This window comes from Lactuca serriola, chromosome 1 (genome assembly GCF_051521515.1).
Source record: "Lactuca serriola cultivar US96UC23 chromosome 1, Lser_US96UC23_V15, whole genome shotgun sequence".
Lineage (NCBI taxonomy): Eukaryota > Viridiplantae > Streptophyta > Magnoliopsida > Asterales > Asteraceae > Lactuca > Lactuca serriola.
In genome coordinates this window covers 83,633,960-83,646,750 of record NC_136408.1, presented here as the reverse complement: position 1 = coordinate 83,646,750, position 12,791 = coordinate 83,633,960, and the positions used below count along the sequence as shown (strand labels likewise).

The window sequence follows — 12,791 nt, the reverse complement described above, 5'->3', positions numbered from 1 at the left end:
TGAAGCGGGAGTGGTACCGCCGATAACTCTATTGCTAATTAATATTTTACCTTTGATTGTTTTGTATTTTTTTTAATTGAGTGAGTTGAGAGGGAATGACACCCTCCTTCCTTATATATTTGTCTAATGTATCAAAATGAGTAAATTCTATTCGAAATGACATATCATGTAAATAAAATCAATTGCTGCAATTCTGATTTAATAATCTAAAGTTTATTATCAAGTTCAAAAAATAACTTCATTTAAGTCTAATTGTTAAGCGTCATTATATGCACGACACATGATGAGTTTTTTGTGATAATTTTACGTACTTCTTTTGTGATATCGTCATTATCTTCGTCGCGTCCTTAAAAAGATACATAACATAATTTCAAATAAAAATAACTCACAGAAAACTAAGAACAAATCAAAAACAAAATTCCAACTCAAATAAAATCCATACACCCTAAATTTTTACTTGGAAATAAATCTTAACTCCTTAAAATTAGAAAAATCTTGAAATCATTTCATGAAATTAAGTTTAGATCTTCAAAACTTCCACTGAAGTTTCGGAGGAAAGTTGAAAGTCTAAAAGATACCCTCAAATTTAATTGTGAATGAAAATTCAAAAATTCACACAAAAATAAATTATAAGAATTCATTTATAGTTTTTACATAAAAAGATTCCAACTATATCTATTTTATACCCCTAGGGCTTGTATACTTCACACATTCTTTGGCATAAAGAGCTTTCGGATCTGCAAACAACATTACCACAAACCATCATATATCTTGTTGGTATAGCACAACGTTGAAAATAGAAAGATAAAAAGAAAAGTGATCGGTCGTCCTATATCATGGTGGTGAACACAATTCACAATACCACAACCACCATGATGCACACGAGATGGTATGCATGATCGTGGTAGACTGTTATTGTGGTCGCATATGCCCTCTATAAAAAATATACAGGAAGATCTTAATGTAAATATGTAACAAAAAATATTTTTTTAATAAAATATATAAATAAAAAGTCTCGTTAATGATATTAAACATTATTATTAACTACTTATAACTTTATAAAAATTTCAATATAATTGTTTTTGTTTTCTTTAATTATTTAATTCAAAAACCCAAATGTAGTAAATAAGTTGTGGACTATTTTCACAAATAAATTATCCCAACTCAACTTATTAATTATTTAAGTTTATCTTTTTTTCTTGTTTTTGGATCACGTTCAATGAGCAATTTTTTTAAGAAAAAAGGTTTTTACTAAATTAATGAATATATTTGTATTTTCTATAAAATAAAATATAAAATTAATATCAATACTATTGAATATTGATATTTTTTGAAACTTTTAATTAGGATTAATATATAGTATATTAAAAGTTTAATACGTATATTTTGTATACATTTCTAATAAATATAGACATAAAGTGTCCATATATTGAAAATGTTATGAACTTATGACATAAAGAAAAATATCGCCATAATGGGTCGCTCACTATCCATTGCAAATTCATGGATCCTTCCATCTTTTTCCTAAACCAAGAAAAAGATCACTATGCACATAATTTTCTTGGACCGCTCATCTTTTTCTTGGCCAAAGAAAATGACCACCATTCATCACGCACATAATTTCCATGGTCCGTCTGTATTTGATGAACAAAATTGGTGTCGCGTGTTGGTTTTGAGCGATCTGGTCCTTTTCAATTTTAAACACATCGTTAACAGTCTCGGTCAGGTCTCGGACCGGTCTTTTTTAATCTGTTCTAGACAGGTTCGGTCCATCGACCTTTGAGGTCGTCAGACCATCCAATAGTATTAAACAATACAACTATACAATATTTAATTAATGTGAATACTCCAAAAGAGTACGTAAACTTCAATCGAAAAACTATTATCTTAGAATGAAAGAATACAAGAGAGAAATAATGCTTGCTTGGAAACTACATAGTATTTATAAGGAAAATTACTGGGATTTTTTTAAATGACTAGTATGACTGGTCTAGTCGGTTTTAAACCGAACCAAGACCGAACTAAATAACGGTTTTTCAAAGACCGGTAAGATTGAATGAACATCGATATGAGACTAGATTAAGACCGATTAAAGGTTGAAATGTCAGATTGAACCGATACTGCTAGTCTAGACCAGTCCTAGACATATACAACCACAGTCATTTTTAAAATAGGTTCAGACATGTCCTAATGTTCGCCTCTCGTTTTATATTTTTTGACCTAAAAATGATTGGTGCATGACATCTTGAAGACAATAGGACATTGTACTTAGGTGTTGGTAGGCCGACATTAAACCGCATCGTACAGAACCGGCCATCAACAATTTGATGCCAACCTATTAGAACTGGAAATGTTCAACAATGCTGAGTGATATTCAGACTATAATAAATCTGAGTTTTGTGGAAAGGGTTATATTTAAAAAATATAATTACTATTATGGTTTTAACATTATTTATGTGACATCCCCAATTTCACGGCCAGAAAAGACCGATTTGTTTATGCTTTGTTTTATAAAATCAGAGTAAATTCTTTTGATTTAAAAGAGTTGCGGAATTTGTTCCCAAAACAAAACATGATAAGAGTTTATCAAAGCATTTCTTTAAAGAAATTTATTTTCATTATATAACAAAATCTCTGGATGTCATGTTCAATACAGACCAAAAGCATAAACAGAACAAAATAGACCTTAAAAAAAGTTATTTATAACTACTGATCTATAATCCAAAATCTCTCGTCAAGTCCACCAACTTATACTCTTGTGCCATTACCTGTAATGCAAAGAAAACTGAGTGGGTCAGGCTTGGGAGCCTGGTGAGCATATAGGGTTTTCAACCCACAATAAATAATTAATTTAATTTCATCAACCAATACTAACCCAATTACCCATTCCCGTTATTCTCACCTTACGTCCCTAAGACAATTAACACAAGGGACCTAGTCTAAGAATATTTCATCGGGACGACAACACATGCTTCGGGGGTTCCTCAGCAATATAAGTCAAATAAGGCAACCATGAGGGGGATGGAATACAGCGAATGAACACCTAAGTTCATTAACACCTACAAGTTATGAGCCTGCTAGCGTTCCACTGGACTGTCTAGAAAAGTCCGTGGTCGTCATCTAAATTCCGCTAGATGACTGGATCAAAACAATATCGAGGCCTCTCATCTGTTTATTACACACCAACTATCTACCCATGTTCTACCCAACATACTAGTAGATAAAATATACATTTTTATACATAGTTTCAAAACCTGTATAGCATGCTCAATCAATACATTTTCCACATAACAGATGAGACACACACACATAACACGTATTTCATAGAGAAATAATCAGATCTATACGATAGAAGAAAGTGAATATACATTCACACACATAACAACAAAATTATACATATAACACGTATTTTGTATAAAATACTTCATAATTATGCGTTAGAAGAAAGTAACTACACACTCACGCATATAAACAACAATATACTTAATACACTCAAACCATACTTGTATTATTATCGTGTTTATGAAAGGTAGTATACACTCACTTGATCAGAAGATGATCGGACAGCACTACGGCTTATAGAAGTAGTATTCTTCGGCAGATCTGGAAGATCTTCACAAAACTGGACTTCTCGCGGGCAGAGCTTCGGCTCGGGAATCACGCTCTTCGGGATTCTCGGGCTTCGGATCTTGCTTCGGGACTCGGGAAGGATACCGGGGCTTCGGGGTACTTCTGGCACGCAAATCGAGGTAAAACGGGAGAGAGAAGAGAGAAAATAGCAACCCTAAACGGCTGGCCCTTCAAATCTATTTATAGGGCAAATTTGACCCTTGCCACGTCGTGGCAACCTTTTTCCACGTCGTGGGCTTGGTCGTCACTGCATGCGTCATCCCAAGTTGCATCTGGGGGCCTCCCGGAGGTGTCAGGAGATTTGCCACGTCGTGGCACTGCTTGCCACGTCGTGGTCTCTGACAGTTTTGGGGTTTCGCGCCCCGAACTTCAGAAATTCATAACTTTCGCATACGAACTCCATTTTCGACGTTCTTTATATCGACGCGAAGGTGAGATTATGATCTACAACTCTCGTTTAGACTCCATTGGCTAATTTTGACTTTATTTTTAATATATTATAAGTATATTACTTATATATTATCTTTAGTAGGCCGGGACAGGAAAACTCCGTTCGAAATTCATAACTCCTTCATCTGAACTCCGTTTTCGTCCGTCTTTCCGTCGTTGAACTACTATCGATGAGATCTTCAATTCTCATTTAGATCACTAAGGATAGATATCTATCTACCTTAAATTCAATATTTACGTCGCGCTGGGTCGCGCTAGGTCGTGCCGGTTCTGTCGCGAAACTTCGACAGGTCATAACTTCTTCGTTATAACTCGGATTTTGGCGTTCTTTATATGCACGGAAACCTTGTGACATATACTAAAACTTGGTTAAGATTAATCCTTCTAAATAACCTTCCATCAAAAAGTCATTTTTGATGCTTATCGTCTCTAAATTGACTAGCCCTGATCTACGGGCGTTACAATTTACTATTATGTAGTAAAAAAGTTGTACTTCAAGTGCCTATGTTATTTTCTTTGAAAAAAACAACTAAACCGCATTTTTACATTCTACATTTCAAATATTCTCAAATCTCAACCGCCGGTGCGATGAGGAAGATATGAAGAGTCACTGGAGATGTGTGGGGTGGAGACGAGGGGGGTTATACGTGTTAGGGAAGAGGAGTTCAGCGGTGCTCCTTCCGTGGTTGGGGTTGTTGTTGATGTCGTCCAGGCTCACAACCATAAATTCGGTTTTTCAATTTTTTTTTCCTATGGTATTTTCACTCTCTTGATATTTATTATCCTCACAATATTTGTTCCATGGTGCCAAAATTGATATGCCTAATCTCAGAGCAAGAAAAAGTTCCACCAAAGATCGTCGAAGTCATACTACATCAAGAATTCATGGTGCCAAATTTGAGTAATCTAGAATCCAACTCCCAATTTGACACATCGGAAGTAAAGAATGGAAACAAGAAAAAAAAAGAGACGTGAGCGAATAAAGAGAGAAGAAGTGAGCAAACAGATATGATAAGCTCTCATCTATACCCCTTTCGCACAAGCAATGAGGATATTCGACGATATTAGATTTCCCATAGATTTGATCTTTGTATATTATAGTCTTTGGTGAGAAAAACATACACAGGACCTAAATTTGTTTGGGGCCAAATTTTTTTATAATGTTATATATGTATTATATATTTATTTAAATATAAAAAATTTATAATAAAAATAAGGATCATTTTTTCTGGCTTGTTCAGAGAATTGAAGGATATTTAAATCCTAAAAACCGCCCTAGCAAAGCAACAGATTATATAAAACAATTGGGTTTATTTGGTTTACACACTATACAAAGTTCATTTACCATATTTTGTAATTACCGTAGAACATATGCTAAATAATTTTCACAAATACAACTTTTTGGTACAAAACTCTAATATTTTCTTGTACGTAAAACATATGCCTTCCATTAATATATAAAACAGAGGAATTTTGATTATTTCTATGTTGAGCATTATTATTCTCTAGGAATTTAGTTGGTGTGTTGGATACATAAATTATATGTTGTGTTTGAGATAAAGTTGTTTCATAAAATTAAATAAAATTGCAAATTTTTTATGAAAATATTTGTGTTAGAAAAGATTAATAACAAATTCGCTATATCCCTTATGAAGTTTACTTGGTTACCATATGCTAAATATAGGTTGAACGGTTATTATACTATGCTAGGGTGGACGGTGTAGTCATCTTTTCATCTTTTCATATGTTTGTCCATGTTTTGTAACGACCCAAAAACAATAATAAAATTTTCTTTTAAAAGTTTATCAAATCATTCATTAATTGTTCAGAATCAACACCAAGTCATAATATCTAAAACATCATATTACAGATTTATAAAATGTAGAAATCCTGAGGAGGGGGGGGGGGGTGTCATCACATCAAGTCTTTCCCTTTTGTATTGGAAGTACCTTAAACCATAAACATAAACTGTAAGCGTAAATCTTAATGAGTTCCCTCAAAGTACCACATACTACACATAAAAGAAAATAAATGCTATATGCCAAATCATAGTTATATAATCATTTCCTGCCATGGGTCAAACCATAGTCTTTCCCTTCAATGTCAAGGGTCAAATCATGGTTTTGCATACAAGTGCCTGGGGCTAGATCTTGGTTTTTCATATGACTGTTAAGGGCCAATTCATGGTCTCTCATACAAATGTTATGGGCCAGATCCTGATCTTTCATATAATTATCACTAGACATCTAACATTCTACACAACAAGCAATGGGCCGAAATTGGTGCCTTCGACCCATGGATCTAGTGAGGAAACTCACCTCAACTGCTAAAAAACCAGATAAATGATCGGGCTGCTGGACCGGAAAAATCCCCGCTCTAACTAAACAAATAAAGCCCCGATTAATAATTGGGACATAACCCATAGATGAAACTCTACTTTAATTGTCTAATATCTAAGGTAAAGGGGACCAATTTATCCTTTTCATTTAAGCCCAAACAAAATCCTAGGCCCAACCCTAAAGATCATCTAAAGTCCAACATGGGCCCAAATCCAAAAGTGACCCATTACCATGAAAGTCTATGGTCTAAGCCCACCTAGAAAAGCCCAACGATTCAAGGCCCAAAAAAACCAAAAGCTGGAACTAGGTTGTACACCCCGTGTACTCGATCGATGTGAGAACGAATTGCGGCGGAGGTGCAGTTCGCGCAACGTACTAGGCATTACGCCCATCGAATGTGCCCTATAGAAAAACTCATAATAAGGTCTTAATGCCTTAAGACCCTACGTCCAAATTTTAGATCCTAGCTTAATAAGACCCTTAAGGCCATTAAGTTTCAAACTTTACGCATTTGCATGGCTAAAAGAAGCCCAACACTAAAAACCTAACTTGCTCAAACCTTTTCTACACCATAACTCTTCCATGGGGACAAACCAAGATCCAAGCTTGCATTTTTATGACTTAAAATGCTCTGAAATGTCTAATAGGACGGCTTAAAGGCTTTAGAGTAGCTCATACTCATAAAGACCTAGATTTTGGGACAAAAGAGAATAAAATCAAAGCTTAACCAAAATCTAGAATAATATGAGCCAAGGTTGGAGCTTTATACCTCCAAATGGTGCAAAAATGAAGAGAATATGTTGGATCTAAAGTCTTGAGAGCAAAGTCTACTCCTTGAAGATCTTTCTTCAAAAAGAAAAAAAGCCCACAACCTACTTCAAAAGCTCAAAATGCTCAAAATAGACTAGGGTTTTCAAGGAGGGTCAATCTTGGGATGGAGGCTGACAAATGGAAAGGTCTTGGGGCTATAATGGTGCTTAAATAGTGCACAAACCCTAAATATTAGGGTTTTGGTCTAAACCATGTACGCCCCGCATACCAGCGTACACGCAACGTACTAGAATGGGACTAGGTATGCCCAACATACCCTAGCTGCACCCAAAATCACGAAATTGCCATTGGTGACCAATCTTGCCAACAATTCATAACTCAAGGGTCAAAGCAAATACCTAGAAAATTAGATGTTACACATTTATTCTCACTCATCCCATAACATGAAAATGAATCTTTCTCATCCTACTTCTCACACCTTTTTATAAAATATTGAAAGTATATTAAATAAAAAAATAATGAAAAATATTTAATTGATAAAAAAAAATATATAAGACTAAAATAAAAAAAAGTTATATTTCGTTAATATAAAAAATTCTTAGATTAAAATATTACATAAAGAACACTTCACTCCAACTCCAATGTTGTGCTATTGCACGTTTGCATGGTAATACCACATTTAACTACAATTGAATTAGATGTTCATGCATACAAAGACACAACAATAAATCTTTACATTGTTGTTTATCCTGCAAGCTAGTGCTCCTCCATGATGTGTAACTTCTCCATCTTGATCTCCTTTAGGTTTGCTTGATGTTTTTTTTTGTCATCGACATCTTCTTTGTTAACATTACTAAATTTGTTAAATTCATAAATGATCCTTAGCACTTATTCACTCATTTGTTGTCTGAAGGATGCCAATGATGTGGGTTTATTCAAAAATCGCATCATCTTCGTTTAAATAGCTAATAAATTATGTATTCAATAAGGTTGTGTAAGTGTTTAATTCAAATATCTTCGTTCATTTTAGTGGTTGGATTTGAGCATCCATTAAAGATACGACCATATTTCGGATGATCTATAACAATTGCTAGTGTGGCCAAGCCAGACAACACTTTGTTTTGTTAAAAAAAAAGGTTCGATTCAGTTCGTGCCAACTTGATTATATCGTCTTACAAGTGACCACTTCGGTGTTGGGTCAATTTGTTGTTGTAGACAACGTTGATTTGAATTCACTTGATTGACATTACTGTTTTGGTCAATAATCGATAAGAAGCATTTCAACCAAATTGCATGAGAGGTTGTGGTGTTGTTATTAATGTGAATATGGAATTGAAATCAAAATAACACAGATTGTTTACAAAATCAAAATAACATGGATGGTTTACAAGGAAAACCCTTGATCCTTACAAGGATCTCCGACATAAAACCTTGGGAGGTGATAATGATCACCTGTCTTGTATGATCTTATTGATTTGAAGGTAAACTACAGAGATGAGCTTGATAATACGATTACAAATGATAAAGTTAGTCTAGATGAGTAAGGTGTTATAGAATTATGTACGTTTTAAGAGTTTTACAAGTGTATTTATAGTCTAGGTTATGTAACTAAAAATCCTATATTTCTAGGATCCTGTTGAACTAGTGTTTACAACGTGCTTTGACTTTATATTCCCGGGTTTTATGCATGGTTGGAGTGATTTTTGGTTGTGAATGAGTCTTATGTTGACTATTTCTATACATGTGAGAAATAAACAAGAAATAATGGCGGTGTTTAGGATCCTGAAGTATGTTCGGGATCCTGAGACACTTTCAAGATCCGAGGTCCTGGATAGGTTTAAGGATCCTTAGATATCTTTGAGATCCGAGATCCTAGATAGGATTGAGGATCTTGGCCCTAACAATTACGATCACTACATCTCAGTTGTATTTAAATATATGTAAAAAACCGCCTCCAGAATGATTCAGATCATTGTTGATTCGTGATATTCGCGTATTCAGAAATGTTGACCCAAGGCTTTCGCAACTTGACTTCTTAGTTGACGCTCCATGTTTTTGACCTCTTCATGAAAGAACTCGTTGGGGGTAAGGTCGGTTCTTCCGAGGACTAGTCATATTCTTTTTGGAATTGTGTGTATTGTGTAGGGTTGAGCTTCATCATTGTCTTCATGAGCATCTTGGGTTTGACGGTAGGCTAGGTTTGGGGTTTTGTGTTTCTAGCACAAATATTGTGACAAACTTTGCAAGAGTCGGAAATCATTGTAAGATTGTTGTGTCGGATTTTACAAGAGACATAGATCATTATAGGCTTGTTGTGTCAATATTTACAGAAACGTATTATGTTTAGACTTTATATTGAAGTTGTGGTGATGAAAAACATTGGGTTATATTACGCTTGGAATGGATGAAAGAGTGATGGATCTCATGAACTCATAGCTTTAGCCGTGCGGGGCTTGAACTCGTAGCATTGTTATGCTTTGGATCTTTGGTGAACAACTTGTAAAATAAAGGTTTAAACGGTATATTGTAAGAAAGTAGTTTGAAATAATGATTTGTAAAAAAACAAAGTTTTTCTTGGCTTTTTCCAGAACCGAGCCCATGGTTTTTCTTTACCTTCCATGGGTTCTTGCATTTCCACCAATGTAATGCTTCATATTCATGGAGAATTTTATAAAAACTTACGGAATTAAAAGAATCGGATTTCCAAATTTTGAGAAACAGGATAACCATGAAGATGCAGCCAACAAAATACCATTGACATGTACACTGCATCCCCCTGTTTCAATTTTACTGTGGGAGTGAGTGGTTTGTACCCTGTTTATATAAATATGTTGATTGTCGAATGCAATTGCGTTAATCATAAATCAATCATCTTTTCGTATGCTGTAAACGAGAACGAAGATGGAAATGGAGAACGTACATGGAGAAGTAGAGAAATTGGGACGCCATTGTTATGCGGTGTTCTGTTTAGGAGTGTTGCTGATATTAGTGGCGATATCGCGCTTTGCTATTTCTGATGATAAATATCCGAGCAACCACCGCCGTGAATCAGAACGCCGATTCCGTTCATTGCATATGTTGTAAATGTAAGACCGGTGGTTACCTGTTATCTAGCTAAGACCTTGTACAATGGAAATAACTTGTTAATTAGTGCAATGTGGTTCTCGATCATTTATTGAGCATAATTACTAACCCACTTTCATCATTTCTGCTTAAGAAATTTCTTGTTTTTACTTGTTTTGATGTTTAAGAGAATAAAACATTTAGCTTAATATTCGCATAACCTCGAATAAGGAATAAAATTAGAACTTTTAAGTTTTTGGCATAAAAAAATTAAAAAAAAAAAGTCAAAGATAGCCGTATCCAAGGACTAAAAATGTAGTTTATTCTGTTATATGTTTTAGAGTAATTTAAGACTATTTCTTGTGTAATTTGATCCCCTTGATTTAAACCCAAATTCTTCTGTTTGGTTACTAAAATAGTATTATTATTATTTTGTTTTTTTTTAAGAGGATTTAATCTCTAAATCAGTAATTCTAATGTTCTAATGAAAAATATAAACACAACTATTATAAACATAGTTTTTTTTTCAACTAGGTACTTATAAACACAGTTATTAAAAGCTCCAGCAGGTATTTTTTAACGTTTATTTAAATTTTAAACCAACTTTTAAATATTAAGCAAGAAATAGCTATGTAGTTTCAAACATGATATAGTAAACAACAATGTATTTTTAAACATCCAAGTAATAGGATTTTCGTGCTTAAAGTTTTAAAGTATGTTTTTATTTGTTGCTTAACTTTTTAAAATTATTTTAAAAATTCATGCAATTTTCTTACATTTATGTTCAAAAAACACCTGTTATGCCTTATATACAATTTTCTTATATTGATGTCATATTCATATAATTGTAGAATTGTCCCTGTGTCCTTACTTCTTCCATGTGTCCTTACTTCTATGAAAAATACAAAATTACAGAAATGACCCCTGTGTCCTTGCTTCTCCATGAAAAGAAAAAAAAAATGTATAATAATAGGAATTGTAAAAATAACAGAAAATATACTTATTTAATTTCTCGACTTTATACAAAAAAGGGTCGCTATAGTAGTATAGTAGACAAAAATGCAATTTTTATGGGACCAAAATGACGCACCGAGTTATTTTTGGGTGTAATAATTCCTTAAATTTATTACACCCATTCGAAAAGACGAAAATATCCATTTGACTCTATTGAATTGTGCCACCTCCGGCCACCACCACCCTCCCTCTCCGGTCATCGTCACCGATTTGTTTCTCTCTCGCGAACCCCACAACCAATTCCACCTCTGATTTTGTTTCAAAACTTTGACGTGTTTTGGTTTTTAAAATATACGATAATTTGTTTAAAAGAAAACCCTAAGAACATGGTATTTGAAAAATCAATTCATCGCTGTAAGAATAGAAGAATCTAATTGACGAGTTTCACCATATCTAATAATTGATTCAGCCATGAATTGAATACTTACTACGTTAATTAAGAACTTCATCTATCTTACTTACAAAACCAGAGAATGCCGGAATGTATTTAACAATTTCCAAAATTTTCATCGTACTGGAAGCTTAAACCACCATCAACTCCGGTGTTTTCAGGAAGATCCACCGGAGGTTGAATGCCATTGTTCCAACCAAAGAACGCATCAGAAGATTTGTTGATCATCATCAGTTCAACAGCTCTCGTCAAAACCTTCCTCTTCAACTCATCCAACGAGCAAAGATACTGTTGAATCTCCTCCACATCCAGCCCATCAACAGGCTCGTCGTACCAACGTGATTCGCCGCTGCTCTCCGGAATCATTCCTCCGCGCTTCTTCTCAGCCTCCAACTCCCTCGAAACCTCCGAGTAATGTTGATTGAACTCCATCATTATGGGCGTTGGCGGTGGCGATCGATAGTTCTTCTGGGTGGCTCCCGTCTCTCCACCGGTGGTGGTGTTGGTGGCAGCGTCTTTGTTGTTATCATTCAGAAAGTCATCCAACAGGACGTCGGTGTTGGGGTGGCGAAACCCATAGAACCGACCAGCGGGGGAAGTAACCAGGATGGCGATTTGGGCTCCGGTCAAGACACAGATCTCAGAGGCTTTCTTGAAAAGTCCGGTGCGGCGTTTAGAGAAGGCGACTTGGAGGCTGTTGGGGTCTTCTATCTTCTTTATATCAATCTTTTGCCTGCCTTTGGTTCTTTTCTTGTTGATCATGGGAGTATCTCCGGCGATACTGGTTATATCCATGGTGGTGAAGACGGTGGAAAGCAGTCGTTAATAGGGTGTACTGTGTGTGTGGTTATAATATGTTAAAAGTAATTGTAGATTTATAGGAAAGATTTATTTATAACAAATAAAGATGTCCAAAATCAAGAGAAAAATGAAATTAGGAAGCCCTAAAATGTCGAGAATAAATTTCCTTTATTAAATTCAATGATTTACCCTAAGTTGATCAAACTTTTAATTAAGAAGGTTGTTACCTCGATTCTTTATAATTTATTTTTTAGAGGACATTACATAAATGATCTCTATAGTTTACCAAAGTCACCAACTCAGTCATACTATTATTTTTTTGACGCATATTA

At 34.6% G+C, this 12,791-nt stretch overlaps 1 protein-coding gene across 1 annotated transcript; it reads right to left on the bottom strand.

Annotated features, from left to right (window-relative positions):
• Positions 1–11,657: 11,657 nt before the first annotated feature.
• On the bottom strand, positions 11,658–12,577 carry LOC145069751 (agamous-like MADS-box protein AGL62). Its single transcript, XM_079016704.1, has one exon. It carries the CDS (start codon positions 12,451–12,453, stop codon positions 11,755–11,757), a length of 699 nt encoding a protein of 232 aa, XP_078872830.1. The 5' UTR covers positions 12,454–12,577; the 3' UTR covers positions 11,658–11,754.
• Between the last annotated feature and the right edge of the window lie 214 nt (positions 12,578–12,791).

Bases quoted from the DNA above. Each gene is read 5' to 3' on its own strand.
- LOC145069751 (XM_079016704.1), bottom strand. From the start codon at position 12,453: ATGGATATAACCAGTATCGCCGGAGATACTCCCATGATCAACAAGAAA.